The 20,257-nt window shown below is 36.7% G+C and overlaps 1 protein-coding gene across 1 annotated transcript in view; it reads right to left on the bottom strand.

Annotated features, from left to right (window-relative positions):
• Nucleotides 1-20,257, bottom strand: part of ME1 (malic enzyme 1) — a 155,030-nt gene that overhangs the window by 83,730 nt on the left and 51,043 nt on the right. Inside the window, exons 4-5 of the mRNA XM_085056428.1 lie at nucleotides 4,128-4,203; nucleotides 2,764-2,925 (exon numbers count right to left, since the gene is read on the bottom strand). Coding sequence (XP_084912554.1) covers nucleotides 2,764-2,925; nucleotides 4,128-4,203 — 238 coding nt within the window. The remainder of the gene's footprint in view (nucleotides 1-2,763; nucleotides 2,926-4,127; nucleotides 4,204-20,257) is intronic.

The following is a 20,257-nucleotide window of genomic DNA, read 5'->3' as shown; positions in this document are numbered from 1 at the left end:
AGTGAGATTGCCATGATCTTAGCTAACAGTTATTTACTGTTAGTAAATAACTAACAGTACTCCAAACAATATTTTAAATACTTTGAATGAAAATGTTCCTCAGTAATTACTTGCCTTGTCAGTACCTTACAAAATAGGCCTATTATTTTTGGCAGCCATCAGCACCACTTCTTTTGGACACTCAGTCCTACATGGACTACATGGAACCATTTACTAGCTTGGTTACATGGGATTTTCTACTAGGTCAGTTTTTTACCCATAAATAAGCAGTTTGCATTTCTCTTGCTTATTATCTAGGCAAAAAATGCTTTACTTGCTTCTCTTTTTTCCCCTTGATTTTATGAGTAACAGGATAATACCCTAACTAAAAATAACTGCTGTTAAAACTAACAGTAACTAGGACTTTAATAACCATCTGAAAGGGAGTGAGTTGCTCCTCAAAGTTAGTGTTTTGAGTCCGGTACACAACAAAACAATACAGGATAAGAACTTGTGAAGTTGGATTTTTTTGCAATCTGCTTTAGAGTAAGAATTAATCTTTATGGAGAATTTGCAGGTTGTGCACCTCCACATAATAGTTGCCAAAAGTACATTTTTAAAACTTCCTTTAAAGCAGGGAGGCCCCCAAAGAATGGGAGAAAGAACTAATCTAAATGGAAAACATCTGCACATTTCAAAAAACATGTTCAGCATAACTATTATTTATATGTGCAATTTATAAGTTGTGAGAGTGGTTTCTATTGTGTCTTATTATGGAAAATCCTGGCTACAGTAAGAAAATATAGCCTAAAAATACAGTTATTTGTTCAAGAGGTTTAGATTTTAAGACAAGAAATGGCAGTGCAATTCCCCAGCAGCTTGACCTACTATAATCAGCTTGGCCAGCAAAATGTGAATGCTTTCTGGTCCTTTCAATTCTCTACAGTGACTCATCACCTGGCTACATGAACACAAGTGTTAAGGAGGGAATGGGGATATGCTGCTGGGTGAGAGGGAGGGTGTCAGAGGGAAGAAATGAAGAGAGATGGTGCCCAAGGATCCCTGACTTTGACTAAAGGAACTACAGCCAAGATCCCATTAATGAATATGATCAGGCCCATGTAGTCTGACCAGCCAAGAGGTAGAGCAACAAAGTCCCACCTGTTCATAACCCAAGAACAGAATTCAGAGGTCTCATTCCCTATGGTCTGAATATAAGGAGCCATATTTCAAACTGAAAAAACAAAAGGCATCCCCCTGATCAAAAGGTGAGTATTTCAGAGCATCAACCAACACCAGGTCACACAAATTTTATGCATACTCTAACACTTTGTCTGTGCCACTCTTTCATACACACTGAACTCAATGCTTAGTCACAAGAACAACAGCATGAAAGTTGGGCTACTAGCATGGGTAAGCCAGTTTTGCTGTTGCTACATGTTTATATAGATATTTGGTATCTTTCAAGCAAATAATATGCTGCAAAAATTTAAAATTACAATGAAACACAAGCACAAAAGCAAAATGAAAAGCCTGTTGAAATATCAGAAGTAGCTGATGCAATTAACTGCCTAGAAAAATTCATTAATAGATTACAAAACTGGCCCAGCTGCTCAAACCAAAAACAAAAACATTTTATAGCTAATGAGACTTGTATGTGATTTGATATGGCTACTTGCTACAGCGTTCAAATACACCTCACAAGAAAGTCTGTCCACTTTTAGAAGTGGGCTCTAGGGGGAAAGTGAGAGAGGGTAGCAGGCATTTCTCATTCAGTAATGCTTTCATGATGTGTTGTCTAAATGACCCCACTGGGGCAGGGGTGGGGGAGTGCGTATAAAGCTGAAGATGCACACACCCAACCCAACAATCCAGAAGCCCCAGCTAAATTTACTGATGCAGGAATGTTTTGTTTCGCTATAATACACATAAATCTCTGATAACATTTATCATGCATGGATAAAGTTTAACACTGACATCATTTATAATATGTGTTTGCTTCTACAAAAGCATAAATACATTGAAGGTGGGTTTTTAAAAAATGTATATAATTCAGAGTCTTCAAATTTCAAATACTCTTTTAGAAAAAAAAATAATGAAGATCAGGACCAAGTAATTAACCAGTTGTCCCAGGAGTACTGGAAAGAACAGAACCAATTTTCAACAAGTTTAAATCTCTGCATTTCACACAAATGGGAAGCCAAGTTAAAGAGGGTAAGGTCCATCTATTTGAAGCAATAGAACCTCATTTGGGCAAAATTTATAGCATTACAGTGCTTTTTATAACTAAAGTGAATGTCCAATTGATGTATATTGACACACCTTGCAAGCACAGATCAGACTATAGCTTCAAGCAGTTCACGAAAACAAGGGGCACAGTTATTCTGAATCTGAATTTAGAACTCACATCTGAAATCACTGTAGAGAAATTCTGTGACAGAAGTGGAGAAAGAATGCAGCCTTAAATTGTATTTTTAACTCTATCATCCTCCTCTTCTTGAGACCAAATTTCCTATACCATTTTAATACGTATAATGTATGCAGCACATTTTTAGAGACAACAGCATCCTTAATTACTTAAGCCTTACAAAAGATTCTACACTGCACATTAGGATGAGTATATCTACATTGTATATTAGTATAAGGCATTTTTCTTATGACTTTTTAGTTTCCACAGAATCAAAGCTGGTACTGTAACAAAACAACCCTTACTTTTTATAATTCCACTTTTATACAGTTCCCTTCAAATAGCTAATACCTAGTACACCTCAGAAAAGGATTTACCTCATTATCTGTTCCCACATCCAACATCACTGGTAGACACTCATGAGGTTTTACTCCTCCACATGCCGTATAAAGTGCCAGTTTACCAACAGGAATGCCCATTCCATAACAGCCAAGGTCTCCAAGGCCAAGAATACGTTCGCCGTCAGTCACCACAATAGCCTGGAGGAAGAAATAAAGCCACTGTAAAAATCACTTCTTTGCTTGTATGTACTAAGTATTCAATTATTTTCTTACCATAATTTTTTATTTTGCATGTAAAAGTTCTAACAGGTACAAACAAATCAATAGTACAACAAAAGCAAAAGATTGTTTTACTGTATTTTACTGTGGTTTTGGTACACTGTTTTAGGCTCTTGCTTCACTGTAAATGGGACTTTAATATAAAACTTTTAAGAATACCCAAGAGAGGTATTTAGTATTACCTTACAAGAGAACTGGCATTGTTCCCTCTCACATTTTTCTGTCAACAGTATGAAAATAGAATAGGAAGGGAAAGGAAGTTATCCACAAAAAAAGAAGCATGAACTCCTGGGTTTTGTCATGTCTGTTTTCAGCAGAACCAGAGCCAGCACTCCTATTGGCCTTTGTCAGGGCTGTCTACAATTACCTGGTTCTTACCCTTCAAAGATGTGCTTCTTCCCTTGAGCAAGTAACACACTCCATCATACTTATACATATCAGAAAGCATGTGTTCTCCCTGACAGAAATATAACTTAGTAACCCCCAAAACTGCCTATGCTATAAAAATAGACTTTTCGTAGTAAAGGAGAGAAGTGCTCAGTATGGCAAACAGCTGACACCACAATAATCTCCTTGTCCTACTGATGACAAGCCATTTTAGATGGAAATTTGGCATTTTTTGTGATAGAGCTCATGAAACACTGTAAGTGGAGAACTATTAACTCAAACACTAGAATGGGGCTGCCAAGAGATCTTGTGGGGTCTCTACACTTGGAGATACTCTACACTCAAAGAATGGACACAGCCCTGAGGAACCTGTCCTGGCTGACCTTGTTTGAGCAGGAGGATGGACTAGACGACCTCCAGAAGTGCCTTCCTACCTCAACCACTCTGTGATACCCTGAAATGCAGAAAAGCCATTCAGGGTTTGTTTTTTTTTTCCCCCATGCATAATATTCCATGTAATCAACCAATTAATCAGTAAAGGATGCCTATAGCTAAACAGATAAGTGTTTAAATGCCTCAAACTTTGGCTGCAACAGCATTCTTTCTGTTGAAAAAAGTTATTTAAGAAATCACCACAATCTAAACTGATAAAAACCTTATAAAAAATATCTTAACCAAGTCACCTTCAGTACAAAACAGCATCAGCTTTGTTATGCAACTAAAACTGGACTTACCTTAATGACACTTTCTGGCCAGGATTTAAGCATTGTAGCAATGTGACCCCGATCATGGATAGTAATAAAGAGACCTCTGCAAATAAAAAAATACTTTTCATATAAAGAGGCAATTAAATAATTATAAACCAATGTAATATAAATAAACAAATAAAGTGTAATTCAATTCAATAATACATTAAATCTATGCAAATATGTTTCCAACATACATAAACTCAGTTCAATAATAAGAGCTCAGTTTTGTATGAGTAAGTAAATTATTCATTTGCATTTAGGAGAAGTCAGAGAACAAGTAACTCAGTAAAGCTTTACTGAGCAGAGAGAACCTGTAAGAGTCCTGTCTGAAAACAAGTCACTCAGCGCTTGATCTGTTCAAATGTTTTCATTAGTTGTCCCTGACCACAAAATGAGTTCCTCTTATGACAGTGATCACTACTGCCCCAGCAGTCCTAACATTTACAAACAAGAATAGGCTGAATCTTTAAGCTATGAACAAAACCTAAAATAAGGCATATGTTATCATTACATAAAATAAATCAGAAGCATTCAGTTATGCATTTAGAAAACAGTCTCCTTATTTCATTAGATTGCCCTATTGAATTACAAAAGTGGGAAATTTTCTTCTTGACAGAGAGAAGATCCTCAATACTGAACAGACCAAATCTTTACTCCAAAGAGTGCTTAAAAATTGGCCTTTAGTTCTACCAGTATGGAAGAGTTTAAAACAAAATTATAGAAAAGTGTAAATTTCAATTCATTTTCTGTTCATTACATAAGCAAAATCGATATAGTATCTTTTTCCCCTGTTAAGCATTTCATTCTTCATTTAGTTTACTTGACAGGTAGATACACATTCAGGACCACTCTGAGTTAATTTAATTCAATTTCTTATCTACTTTTCTCACAAGAGATAGTGGAAAAATGCAATCTCTAAAAATCCATGAATCCAGGGAGAAAACATCAATGAAGATGTACATGCTAAAGATGCCTTCTTGTAATTAAATTCTGCATGAGTAAGTATAAGTCATTGACTTCTAGAATTAACCTAAAGCATTTCCCTTTGCCTAATTTAAAAATTATAAAGTAGAATTTAGAGAAAATTATTGAAAAATAATTGAAATCTAAGTCTATCAGAATATGACCATATTCATACAAGTGGTTACATGGTCATATATGTCTAAATAAAACTAATAAATCAGGAAAATGCTTGTCAGATATGACTGCATAAATATCAAGTCAAGCAAAAAATTCCCTGCAGTGTTAAATGTATACTAACCAAGACAGCAAAATCAGTCCAAACATTATATTTAATTTCATGTTTATATATTTCAAACATATTAAATGGTATGTTTATATATACATTACCATGTGTTCCATATTTTTGTATTGAATTTTTTATTCAATTTCCTATTTAAGTGTCTTCTCTCTTTGATGTCAAAAATATGCAACGGAAATTGTTTATAATTTAGGATAAAAAGCAATGTAAGACATGATGTAATTAACCAAAGTATTTCATTTTATGCATTTTTCCCCAGAACTAGAAATTCTCTCATCCTGGCATTTCTAATTAATTCTCCTTCTGTGTCTATTTCCCATGCTCAAAACTAACACACCAGGCTGCATAGTAACATATCTCCATTGTTTCTTAATAAGTAGTGTCTGTCAGCAAAGTAATTTCTTCGTCGCAATGGAAGCAACAGGTCCTCAGGGACCAGAGGGTTAATTTTGTAACACTTTTGAAAAGTTCTGGTATTTACTGCACACAAGCATATCTACTTGTGAGCCAGCTACCTGAAAAAAGTGAAATGCCATAAAACAGCTAAGAAAAATACAATGATGCTCCCTTTCTGATGTATTGTACCATAAGTCACTGTATAAAACACCCTGTAAACTGTTAAATCATAAAGTACATCTTATCAAAATTTCTAGCCTCAGAGACAGCTAGCTGTGACAGACGAGTGTGTGAAAGCAAGCGTAGAGTGCTGGAAGAAAGCTATCTTGTGGGATCACTCCTCTCCTTGTCTCCATTCTCCAATTTACACCAACCCAATTGATTTGTGTTAAATGAAGCAAGATTTTGTATTGATTTTCTAAAGAGTCAGAGTCCAGGCCAATGACCACTTCCTTGCAAGCTAGGGAGAGAGGTCACTATGGAATAAATTCCCCAGCAGAGGAAAATAAAGGCAGGGTGCCTGCTCCAGAAGGAATTTTGTAAGAACATTTGTAAGGACCTTTGAATAAGTATTGAGAGCGTATTTCAGAAATCTGTTCAAGCAGGATGAGATTCAAGCCACAATGGAAAATAGAGGCTGAAGTGTAAATAGTGATGTCAAAAGCATTTCACTCCCCTCTTTCTCCCCTTCCCTCCATTCTTTCTGTAGTTTAGCAAAACATTTCTGGACACACTGGCCTGACCATGAAGATGTTCCTAGATTTAAGGGGACAGAATAAGAGAAGAATTTTTTATTCTTTTATCTAGATCTCTTTCCATCATCCTCCATCTTTTTAACTAAAACACATTTCTCCTGTAAGGTGTTCTCTGCAAGTAGATTCACCAGGTTGGCAAGAGGACCCCTAGCTTGCAAAGGCATCAGCCACAAGAACACTCACCCTATATTACTGGGACTTAATTCACTGGCAATTCTACCTCCAGACAGCCATCAAAAGGTAGCATTACATGTGGTTTTTTTGCTTTTCCATGAGGTCATGCTACAGCTAGGGAAAGTACCAACTGCATAAGGTTATTGTAGGTGGGACAGGGCTGACAAGCTGAAAAGGTAGCCAGCAATTTGGCCACCTAGCAGACATTATAGCTATTTTTGGGCTGTCATTGCCCAGCTACAAGAAGAATGAAGCATAGGAAAAGCTAGATTATTTAAACTAGATTCAGTTCTACATGGATTTCAATCCAGAAAGATCACTGAATTATCCATTTAAATATAATGTTAATACTAAAAATGAGTACTGTCACACCAGTGGCACACACCCTGTCTGCTGGATGAGGAAGAGATGGCCTGCAGGATGTGCACCTGTCTGACAAAGCACTTCACAATGGGGCTGCTAATGCAGATAGAGGGAAAAAAATTGGGAAGAATATGCTGCTTGGTTTTCAGCATGCACATGTTCACATTTCTAAGAAGAAGAGCAACTCATGGGAAAGCAGGATTAAGCTCCCTTGCACATGTTTTCAGAGGAGTCCAGGCTAGCAAGCTCACCGGAAAAGCAACTATAGGTTTTACAACACGGTATGGTCCTTTCTATTTGAACTGGTTTCTCAGTTATACATATTATCTTCTCTTGCAAGGCAATAAACTGCTGAGGCTTAAAAGGCCAATCACCAAAATTGCAAGGTAAAACAGACCTGAAGCCTGCAGCCTCCAATCAGTCTTCTAATGAACGTTCATTTTGAACACAGCACAGTGCAGACCAACACAGAACATGCCTAAGCACATACACAGAAGTGCTCATCTACAGCCACTTTGCCCCAGGCAGCCCTCAGCACAGCCAAAGTGAACACTTCTAGTGACACCCACTTCGGCTAGCTGGAAAATGTATGAAACTACAGCAGAGGAATAATTAGGCAAAGAAGTAACTATGCCTCCTTTCTTCTCATCACTCCAGCAGTAAGAGTGAAGAGTGAGGGGGGAGCCCACATGAGGACATCAAGATCCACTCAACAAAGAGTGGATCTATTTTGGGTCACTGAGCTCACTACACTGTAGCAAATTTTACCAGTTATGTGGAGGTCATTCTACATCACATAATTTGGGTCTGTTTTATTAGAATTCTGATCTATGAGAACAAAGTCAACAGAATTAAATGGAGCATTTGTTTATTATGTTTTGAGGAAGCAATGTTCCACCAGCAATGTATTTGTCTATTTTCTATTAAAGAACAGTTTAGGAAAATGTGTCATAGTAACTGAATAATCCTTTCTTTCCTCTTCTTAAAACAACAGGAGGCAATCTAACATGTCTCAGAAAATGCCAAACATGTTTAATGAAAAAAAGTTCAAACTTTTCTCACAACCCTACATATTCAGAACTGTTATTTGAATAATGAACTGTAGATAGAGTTACAGTAGAGGTGACTTCACTTCCCCAGGCAGCCTAAATCAACAATCTTAATAATAATAACAACAAAAGAATCTCAGGGGCCAGACACAGTTTATTTCTGAACCTAGACTCTTCCGAACTCCTACACTTGGCAAGAAAGAGGTAAACTACTTCCCTGGTCCCTGTTGAAATTCCCTCCTATTTTTAAAATCATAAAAAGCAATACAAGATAAACATTGTACTAGAAACTAAAAGTACCTATATCTTCCCCAAAGAACATTCTGCTCTTTTTTCACCACATTTCCCATTGTAACTGTTCACTATGGTCTCCTTTCCTTACACAAAATGTGCTCAAAGTTTTCATTACATCTTACCTTAGCAGATTCCTTTGCATTGCAAGAACACTGAAGCCTAATAAGTACAAGAGATGGGCTGATTTAAGAAATGCAGCTGTTGACAGCTTTGTTCATTTTCTTTACCCTTCCCTTTGTAGAGGGATGAATTTCATTACTTTGCAATGCAGAGCCATGTTTTTCAGTATATAAAATAGTTGATGCTGAAATAGCAGCTGCTACTGACTGTCAGACTGAATTCATCAGTGTTAAACAAACCTGGGTTTTGCATTTTCTAGATGTGGCATACTCAAACCATATTTAAACAGAAACGTTTTTAAGAAGCAAAATAAAGACCAAATCAGAAACAAAGATCAAAAATAGGACAGGAGAATTAAGAGAACAGTAAACCTCTGAAAGTCTGGAGCTGTACATGAGCAAGATGTAGTTCATAAAAAAGGTAAATACTAGCAGCATGTGAATGACAATGGTGGGTAAGATACTAATCCTAAAAAGACATAAAATTTTATAAATACTGGGTGTTATTTCATGCTTAGCATATGGTTTCCTAAATGACTACTGATTATAAAATGTTACTTTGTAGAAGTCTTTAAATATTCTGAAAGACAGATGCTAATATCTGCCAACTCCAGCCTGCTGTACATAAAAGAATAATGAAAGCCTCATATATTTTTATAGTGACTCAAAAGCCCAGTTTGGCACAAGAGTGTAGGAAAATAATTAAAATACAGAAAAATACAGTGTTCATAATCACTGTAAATGGGAAATGCTAATGTGATGGGTTCTGAACAGTCAACCTTCAACTGTAGGAGTAAACCAACATTTAGGCTTATTTCAAGAATTCCTTCTGGAAAACACTGTCTCATGACAGTCTTTATCCAGTGTTGGCAGCCTCTGTAGCACTCTTTCACATGCCCAAGTCCAAAGCTGCTCGTCAATGCCTGTTAGTTAAATGTTGTGCTCCAATACTCACTACAGTTAAAAATAGCATCTACAGAGAAGAGAGAATTTGGGCCACTTACAGAACTGTACAGTATCCAATGTGAATTAGCCTTCAGAGCAGAAAAGTGATGAAGTTAACCTGAAAGACAGCAGCTGTAAGCCTGGCATTTGAAAACATGACCCCAGGGGAGTATGTTTTCAGGAAAGAAAGGATGGGATTTGGAGAAATAAAAAGTACATAACTCTAATGACACAAAGATTTAGATGCTGGCAGAATCTTTTACTACAGATGTTAAAACATTATTTAAAAATAAATTATAATGATGATGATGGTGATGATGATGATAGAAACTTAAAAAAATACAACTGGGGTAGACAGCTACTTAAGATTATAATATTTCTGATGGCAGTCCCAGCAAGGTGCAGTGCTCCCGATGCTGCCAAAAGTAAATAGAGTATTCCCACTCTGCTCAAGCCTGCCCAAGATCTTTGACTAGAGTCCATGGCTCTGCCTTGTCTTTGACTATGGACTGTGCATGCTCCAAAGAGACTCATCCAGGTGGCACTACAGTCAGAAGAGCTAATTCAAACAATGCCATGGGTTCCAGCAGCTTCCACATAAGACTCCCTTTGCCCCTGGGTTTACTCAGAAACCTGACTTCAGGACTCAGCATATTTCCTCTTCCACCTCATGTGGGATAAGGGAAGCAGGGAACCAGGGGCTGCTAATCTACAATTTGCAACATGGGGAGTTTTGTAACTCGCTGTAACACTCCTGGTACACCTCTGGGCAGGGGGCAGATCACACAGACATTGCCCCATCTGCCCTTCTGTATCTGAAACAGGCTCCAGAGTTTGCACACAGCTTACAGTTTCTAAATTGTAAAACAACAGATCAGGTGAAATTTAAAAATGAAAAATGTCGCTGTTGAGCAGCTAGCAGAGTAATGAAGGCACCAGTTCTCAGTGGCAAGAAGGAATGACCTTTATTGTTTTGATTTCATCACATATATAGAGTTCTCAAAAGTCACCCAGATTGGTCAGTCAGAAGCCTTCCCCCAGGCCTGATTGGCCAGGCCTGCACTGTCCAAGTTCTGGGACACTGTTCCAATAACATCCAAACTTTATCTTTATTTATAAAACACAAGAAAATTTCTCACGGGAAAAATCTGTGCTAGCCACAGAAAAAGGACAAGTTGCCCATAGCAGTAGAAGGCAAATGAATAAAGAACAGAGACAAAACCTGCATCACTCCTCTCTTACCACTTTTCTCCAAAAAGTCTGGATTTTTCCAGCCCCTTGAGACACCTATTCTTGCTACCAAGGCATGTAATCTCTACATTATGAATTTGAGTGTATACAGATTTTTGCAATAAGAATTTTTTTTTTAAACATTTTGTTTTTACTCTGTAAAATGCCCATGAGATAAACTCAGGCTCCAGAAGTGGGCAAAGAAGTCAAGGCTTTTGTACAATGAAAAGCAACTCAATGAAGTAATTCCTCAACTCCTCTCATTCAACACAAAAAAACCCCAAAACGTTACATAGTGAAAATAATCTAAGTAATAACATTACAAGCCTTACACTTGAAAACTTTAAAACCAGTTTTACATGGTGCCAAAAGTAATTATACTTTGACACTTCACTAATAATCCAAAAATCTCTATTTAATTTTGGAACCATAATGTGAACCTCAAACTATTTCAGATAAAAACTAAAAATACTTGAAAGTAAACACTTCATGGACTTAGTCATTGAAGACATTTTGCATCACTCATATAAAATACTCATTACTGTATATCTAGGTATCTAACACAATTTTTCAATTAGTGCCTCACCTCCTTTACTTGCAAAAGCAAACAGCCCAGCATTTTGCGGTCTGAATGTTCAAACTCCAATGATGCATCCTTTTCACACAGCAAAGGAGTAAATCAAATCACATCTATATAGTCACTCTTAAAACATGAATTTGTTGATTTAAATATAATCCTAAAGTATCACTCATCTAGACAATCAGCTTTTATGTACTGTTGCTTAACCACACAACAGCAATTCAATGGGATGTGTTTGTTTGCAAAGGGAAAGGCAGACTTTGCAAAATACCATGGTTTAAGTGCTGGAGCTGTTTTGCTCCAGGAGCTACTTAAATTCCTCTGACAGTTGCTCAATAAATAACTTAATTACTTACACTCTAATGGACACAAATAGAACTATTTGAAGACTGTGAATGAGAGAATGGTTTACCAGAGCCAGACCCATTCATTTTTAAGACAAAAAATAACCTACTGTTCTGCTTCAATAGCTATCATGTTTGTATTATTTTATGCTAATATTAACTGGGTAGAAAGCCATCTACAAACAACATCAACCATATTATCTACTAGGAATCTTGCAATGCTAGTGATGTTTTTCTAAAAAAACCTTTCAAATGCTATTTAAACTGTGAAGTATTCAAACAAGTGAGATCACTGTCCTATTTACTTCAACAACTTGTACTGCCTTGGCTCACTGGAACATGGAAAATCTCCCATATTTAGACAATAACGTCATTTAAGGCCAGTTTTCACTGACCTTTAAATCACCATAATTTTTCTCAATAACTATTAACCAGGACAAAAGTGAAGACTTATTAAAAAATGTTTCTTCTTATGGCTTATCCTACCCAAATTCCACTTTAATGAAAAAGTCACTTCTGAAAAGAGACACTATCTTCCATTTGTAGAGCTGACTCCAACTGCTGAAAATGAACACTCTGAAAAAGTAAAAATCTCAATTTATCATTTGCACATTTTAAAAATGTAAACAACCTGATCAGCGGCACTATTTCTGTACTTACTTCCTGTTAAATTTACAGCATGAATGAATGTATGAGACAGACCAAATTGTTAGTACTGTGTTCAGTAACAACTTTTAACATTGAAAAGAAAAGCTGCAGGTCCAGCTCTATCTCAGACAGAGAAATTAAGAAGCACACATGATTATTCTTAAGATTTATGTTATCTGGTGTTCACATAGTTCCAACATAACAGCTGTTTTCTGAAATTCACTCACAGAAGAAGTATTAAAATTTTTCCAGCAGAACTCAGGAAATGTATATTACCTATATGAAGTGTTTTTCATTATAGGGAATTAAATGTATTTAAGAAAAAAAATAATGTTTTACAGATTCAATTAAAAATTACTAGAAGCCTTTATCATAAAATTTGAGAAAAAATTTATAATAGATTGAAACCCAAGGAAACATTTTGAGCATTAAACACCTGGAATGTATCTGGCCCATTGCCATAAAAATTAACTTTGTCCATTAGAGGCAAATGGTCTTATACTTTCCCTCCCTCATTTTTATATAAATTTAGTCATGGCCCCATGTAAAGTTTTTCATTTCATAAAGCGAGGATCAACATTTGGGGAAAAAACACAGCATGCAACGAGCTAACACAATCTAGTTTTGCTGGTCTTCACCACACACATACGGGAAGCAAAGCGCAGGATGTGGAATGGACCTAGTGAGGAGTCTTGGAGTGAGACCTATGGGGTGATGGAGTGTTCAAAAAGCATCATCCACCAGTCACAACAGAAATGTTTCTGAAACATCACTTGGGAGCTTCCAGCCTCTTTAAGGGAATCAAAGGCTTGAATCCAGTGTCAGAAAGCACATCAGCTTTTCTGAGGACATTGCCATTGGAAGTCTACATGCCATATTTTAAGTCATCTTTCAAAGATGACATTTGTTTCACTGTAAGATTGAATGTGGTGTAGCAGGCATTCATCAAACAACTGACATTACAACTACCCTTGAGAAGAACCTCATTTCAATGCATGTACTGGAACATTGCTATATTCCACATTAAGTGGCACAGTAAAAGTAGAAATAGGCACATTGCTTGAAGTAAATGGAAATAAGGCAGAATGAAATTTTTTTTAAAAATAAACTATTTTCTTGAGAATGACAAATCCCCCATGCTCATATACTACTTATTTGTGAAAAAAAAACCAAAAAACCAAACATTAATTAATTGAACAGAAAGCAAACCGCATTCTGTATTTTCACTGCCAGGGATAACTATCTACAAGTCACGTTTAAGAAGCTCCTTGTGAATGACCAAGTGAAAATCTCAGACATACTGTTGCCTAGAACAGGCCATATGAACTACCTGACCCTCAACATTACAGTGCAGCAAACCTGTACATTCATGTGCCTAGAATAAAGCTAAAGAACTCTAAGAGAAAAGTTAAAAGAAACCAAAAATACCATCTGATATAACAAAGCTGTCATAATATGGTGAACTTCTGAAATGTAAATGTGCTGCTGTTTCTCTGTAAGCTACGTTGGAGCTTCATCTCAGGAACAGGAAGCTCTTCTTTTACATGGAAAATTCCACCAGAATGCTGAAAGCAATAGCTAAATTCAGCATATTACAGTGCTAAAATAAAGTTGTGAGGTCTCCTAAACTCCCTTCTTTCTTAAGACTAAACAGAAATTCATGTTAAATGTAGTCACTTTGGGAACAAAAAAGCAAAAAGGAGAACTGGCTTTTAACCATTTTTGTGCCAAAGGCATGGGTTCTCATTCAGTAGTAACTGAAGGCTGTTTTTCTTTTTTTATATTTCTCAGTAAATGGTTCTCTTATTTCTGCCAATATATTTACGCCTTCCACACCACTGTCTGCCTTCAGCTGGAAGTCCTTGCTTTTCTTATAAAAATTACTTGCTTTGTTTGGCTTATGCATATTCATCTATTTGGCCTATGCTTCCAGCAGACTATTGTATGCTGTTTTCTAAAAGATACTGGGTTTCCTGCATGTGGTTTAATCACCTAGTACTCATTAGCCAAAGAAGCAGAACTGACATTCAGTGTCATCACTTAACTCAGAGAGCAGAGGTCAGATGCAAGATGCCTTGCAAACCTTTCTCCACCCAGCTGCAAATTACATGATGTTACTGCTACTCTACAATAGATCCAGTAAAGTTATTATAACCTGGTCTTTTTATATTTAAGTTAATTATAATTAACACTACTGACATTTTTGGTTGAACTGTGCCCATAAGAAAACAGTTTTATGCAGCTATAAAACTTTGCTAAACAAGGATGAAAATGCCTTGCAAAAAATAAAAGGATCCACTTCCATCCCAAAACCTTTTTCTTGTCTTTTTCAGAAGTCTCATATGCATATGGCTCTCTAATGTAGTATGTAAAAATCTCCTGGATCAAAACTTCTAGCCAGAAATATAGAGAAACACAAGATATATTACCACACACAATCATCGCATTTGTTATGCTTTTAAAGGATGAAAATCTTTATGCCTTCTCTTCATTTTTGATTTTCCATTTTAAGACTTGACTATTTACCCTATCTATTTAGAAAGTTTCTAGACAGAGACAGAAAATGAAGATGTTAGAATAGCCAAGCTACCGCAAAGTTACAGTGATTTTGCTAGGGCTTTTCCTTCCTCTTCTGGACTTCTCCAAATACAGTTACAGGAATTACTGTAGGGTTTTTTAAAATGCTACTAAATATCTCATATCAGAAATGCAACAATGAGATGGTGTTGGACTGCTGAGTAATGAGAGTATTTCGAACAGAGAAGTTGCTGAACATGTAAGCAGGGGATTTGGGTGGTGCTGAAGGACGTGTAACAACTGTACAGAAAACGGGAGCTGGAGAAACTCCAGCATAAGCACACCCCTAAAGGAAAACATCCTCTGGGCATGGGCTGGGATATATACAGAATGAGCTAATAAAGCAATGTAATGCTTCTAAATTGCTGGCATCTCATCTGAATACTACTGGTGCCTTGGTTTGCAGTATCAGATGATAACATCGGGAATTACTGGGGACATGTAAAAACTTTGAAGAGAAGGAGAACATAGGATTCCTCTACCTCTAAGAAAATCTTTAAAAAAAAACCAAAACAACACAACAAAACCAAAATCTGCACTAAATGTTTATCACTCAACTATAACAGTTCTCTGCTACAGGCTCATGTTACCGACACATAAATCTCTACTGCTGGTGATACCTAATTGTAAACATATGCAGTAACACCATTTATTGTTCATCCCACTGATATCTGGAAGCAAGCTCTTTCCCTTCCACAGCATAGCCCTAGGAAGGGAGAAAGATGCCCACACATTTTTCTTGTACTTTCCAAGCAATGAGTTGCAAGTTGTTTGTTTTCTGTAACAGCTGTTCATGTAGCACAAGCTGTCACCATCTGGGCTGTCCTATATGAGTGCTAGAACAGTGCAGAATTCCAGTCCATAGAAATGGATACAATATGCAAACTACTGTCAAGAGCAAGCCACAACTTCAGGGCTGTCCCAAGGCCCCCCAAGCCAGAAGGGAGGTACTAGATCTATCATCTTGTATAAAAGGAAGGATGGAGCAACTTCATTTGCAGACACTGCAGGGATTTGATAGGCTGTCCTTGAAAAGGTGTTGAACTAAGGAAAGTTAAAGTTCTCTTATTGAAGGAAGTGACTCTTGAAAGGTTTGCTGTGCGGGTCAAATGATGCTGACAATTAGGAAACTGTATAAATCTGTCAGGTTGAAAGAGGCTGTTTAATGAGGGAAAATATTACTAGATAAATATGGCTTGCATAGAGTTGGACAGAGCCGATGACTAGACCTCTCCTGTATTGTATGACATGATACTTTAGTGCTGCCAGTAGAATCTTTGGCCAAGTAGAGGCGTGAAATCTAAATAAAATCTCTGCCCTTAAAGTACATTTCATTAAGGAATGTACTGCTTTGGGAAATCTGGGAGCTTGTAACCAAAAGGCAGTATTGCACTCTGGCGTAGAGTCAAAATCTCCCTAAAAATTCAGGAAAATAGGAAGTCACTGATGATGACTTGTATCATGGTTACATATTGATACAAGTCACAGTTATTGATGTGAAATTGTAACATGCTAAAACATGCCAAAAATACCTCTATTTTAAAATTAAGAACATGGTTTATTTGTTGAAAAGGATATGGCCTACCTTTTATGTGATATTGGCATTAGAAAGAAAAGATTAGTCAGAGTAAAGACATTTAACTTAGGATCATGTACTTTCTGTCCAGTCTTCTGCACGTAGATCTACAAGATGACTATTTTAGTGAAGGAAGCAAGAAGGTTCTAATAAATACTGCATTAATAGCTGTCACACAAACTGTCTTTCCCACTTAGTGAAAAGCATCTGTATGAAACTTCTTTGTTTCAGAAGACTGTCTCAGTAGGATATAAGGAAATGAGGAAGATAATCATATGCCAAAACCCACAGAAGTAAGTTCCCATTAACTCAAAGTGCAGATGACCTTGAAAAGATAAATTTGAATCCCCCAAATTTGTGGAGAAGGGAGAACTTTCAGTTCTAACCTCACACAACAGATACTAGAAATTGCTAAAAAATACCCCAAAAAACCAGTACAAGCCAAATGAGGACAGGATTCCCCTGGAAATATCCAGGACGCTGTGAAAGAAGTGAAAAAGGGAACAGAGAGAAAGGCATGGCTAGTACTTTAATTTTGGCCCCCTTGCTCAGAAACCACCGAGGATGTCTGTAGAAGAGCACTGAGTCTTGCTAGCTGTCTTCCTTAGAAGAATGACCAAACATCGACTGCTGCCAAACATTTTGAGAGTCATGTTTTTAGAAGGGATGGCCTCATTTCCTCCTGCTCACAGCCAAGATGTACTCCATCCAGAAAAAACAGAGCAATGCACCTACAAACTTGGGTCTGAAAGCCAGAAATTCCATGCCTGTGATGTGTTTTCGGATAAAGCTTTTATGACCATGATCAAAAGTCCCTTAAATATTACCTGCAGAAGAAATCATGTATGAAGTTTATGAGAGCAGGAAGAGGCTAATAATAGGTAAAGCTCCAACTCAGAAAAGACTAAACGGAAAAACAACTCCAAGTGCTATTTCTGTAAATACTATCCTCTTCAACTACTGCTGTAGGTTCTACCTACATGCAAGCACCAACTACATACAAAAAACCCCACCACATGGAGGATGTTATATTTCATCATGCTAGGTCAGGACTACCTATTCTTAGTTTGACAAAGGCCAATCATTCATGAATTTATTCCGAGGTAGAAGTTTAATAAAAAGATAAAAATTCACACTGTACCTAAATAGTGAAATCTATTGCCAAACTATTATGAAAAGCCATGAATTTAACAGTTCTAGAAAGACCAGATGACCACATGCATATAAACTAAAGAATATCCTAATATTTTCAAAAGTAAAGACCATAACTTTTTTTCCCTTCAATGATTTCTTACATGAGAAACTGGCTTAATATTTACAAAGCACTCTAAGACAAAAATAAGACCCACTGACATCTGTGCAAGATCCTCACACCTTTCCCTGCAGAAGCATTACCAAATGTTGACAGACCAAGCTGAATATACCTTGGGCACAATCCAGTCTAAAAGAAAGTCCAGAGAAGAGAGGAATTCAATACCCTCATATTGCGCTAATTCTCCTTTTCCAACTTTCCAGAGCAGAGCAAACGTTTTGCTGGGAAGATTCCATTAGCCTTACCTTCAAGCCAAAGAAGCAACAGCATTCTAAGCTAAATTTTAGCTTGATGAAGGTAACAGCAGATCAGAATCATGCCAGAAAGGAAAATTACTGAATGTCATGAACAATGGCAAGGCTACATGCAGAAAAAAAGGGAAAGAGAAAAAGGTTGCCTGGAACATGTCAACTAGTCATCTTCATAAAAGACAAAAGTGAAAAATGACCAATGTGTATTTCAAAAGTGCTTGATGAGGGGTTGAAACTGCCACCATCAACAGGCTTTAAAAGTCATTAAGAGAAAGATTGTCTAAAATTAGAAGAAATGCTTTAGCTATGCTAATTCTCTGTCAAAATGTTACAAAATAACTTGCCACCCCAATCATGTCATTAATACACAAACCAGGTCTTTCTGCAGAACAGAATTCCAACAGCCTATTTTTATGTCTTTATTGCAAAATATTTTTATTTCATATACTGTCCTAACAATCAAGCCCTTACAAAAAGTCAGTTAAAAAGTCTCCAAATTTCCTTTTCTTCACTTACAGATTACATTTCTACATAGTTTTCAGACAAGAAAATACTAGGAAAAATAACTGTGAAACTAGTGCTTTGTTATATCTTTTAATATAATTTTATGTTATGCAATAACCACTCTTAACTAAATGAAGATACTAAGATAATTATGTATAGCAACAACCATATTAATAAAGTCCCTAAACAGACATATGTATACATATATACTCTTTTCCAGGGGAGGAAAAAACCATCTAGATGTGCTGAAAAAATCTAAGGGAGCTGTCATACTGGTGAAATGTCAAATAAATCCAGACATTCTAGTAGTCTCAATCAAGAAAACACTACACATCTGAGGGAGAGACAGAGTCACAAAAAAGCTCCAGGAACTGAACTTTCCTGGCTCATGTGATCCAGGAGTACTTGACAAGTTTTTGGCCTCCATTAAGCCAAATCTGCTTTCTGAAGAGACTTGGATGCCACAGACATCCACTGGAATTTAAAAAAATAACACAAATAAAAGCCTCATTAAAAACCACAAAAAAGATTATTAAATGTACCACAGGATCAACCTTGTACTGGCAAGCAGACTGCAACTTCTGATGCCAAGGTCTAACATTTTGTATGTTCTGTCACAGGAAATAAATATTTCCTTGTTCTCTAATTTCTTTTCTTCATTAAAAAGCGATGCTATCTTGCAGATGGCAATCTCAGTATGTAAACATTACAGTGTCAACAAAAAAAAGAAGTCACATTTGCAACATTTGCATTCAACACCATGCATCTGAATCATTGTAAATGTAAATACATAAAATAAATGTAAATAAATACATTCTTTTGGAGAAATGTAAGGAAAGGAAAGAACTAAGTCTCAAATCTGTATGTGCTGAGTCAGTCACGCACTTCAGTGAGGAGGAAATCTGGTAAATAACTTCAAAGCTGACATACTTTGCCGTTTAAGACACTGCAGCAGATCCAATAGAGCTGCTTTAGAAATGGTTTCTAGTCAGCCTGACAGTCTGTGACTGCATGGGGAAGTTATTTCAGAGAACTCTGCCATGCCTCTGGAGCAGCAACAGCCACCAGGGCTTGCTCTGATCATATTCTGTTTGAAATGGCTTTTCCTTCTAGGAATGGCAATATATAAACAGTCACCTAACATTTTAACAACATCCAAGGTCTTCAGCATAGCAGTACTTGGCAATTATACCTCCCTTCTCTGAATGCTGAGTTTACACAAGAACCTTAAACTCCTGGGTGTTCTCAATACAATGTAAAAAGTTGATTTTGGATTCCTAGAGGAAATTTCCATTGAGCTTTCCCATATTTATTCTTGTTGGATGAAAGAACTCTTATATTTCAGAAATCCATTTATAGAAATAGATTGTTTCTTGGTAAGTAATCAAAAGCTGTCTTATGCATGTATATGCCTTATGCAACTGAAGAATTTTTTACTTTAGGAATTTAAATGATGGATAGAAACTCTGAACCAAAAAGTGACCTAGTAGAGATTCTGAGATAATGCTTTTAATGATAGCATGAGCATTACAATAAAACCAGAACCCTATTATATTCCCAGCATAAATAAAGCTTCTATCTGTACAGGTCCAATCTTCTTCTCTGACCAGCTCCCTGGAGGATCATTTCTTCCCTCTTTCTCCTCAACAGTTAGGGAGAAGACAAGACAGACTGGTCTTCTAAATTCTGTGTATGCAACAGTGCAGTGTAGGTAAGTGCATGTTACAGATCTGCTAT

This window comes from Lichenostomus cassidix, chromosome 3, assembly GCF_008360975.1.
Source record: "Lichenostomus cassidix isolate B80296 chromosome 3, HeHo_3.0, whole genome shotgun sequence".
Taxonomy (NCBI): domain Eukaryota; kingdom Metazoa; phylum Chordata; class Aves; order Passeriformes; family Meliphagidae; genus Lichenostomus; species Lichenostomus cassidix.
This window is presented reverse-complemented; position numbering and strand designations above follow the sequence as displayed.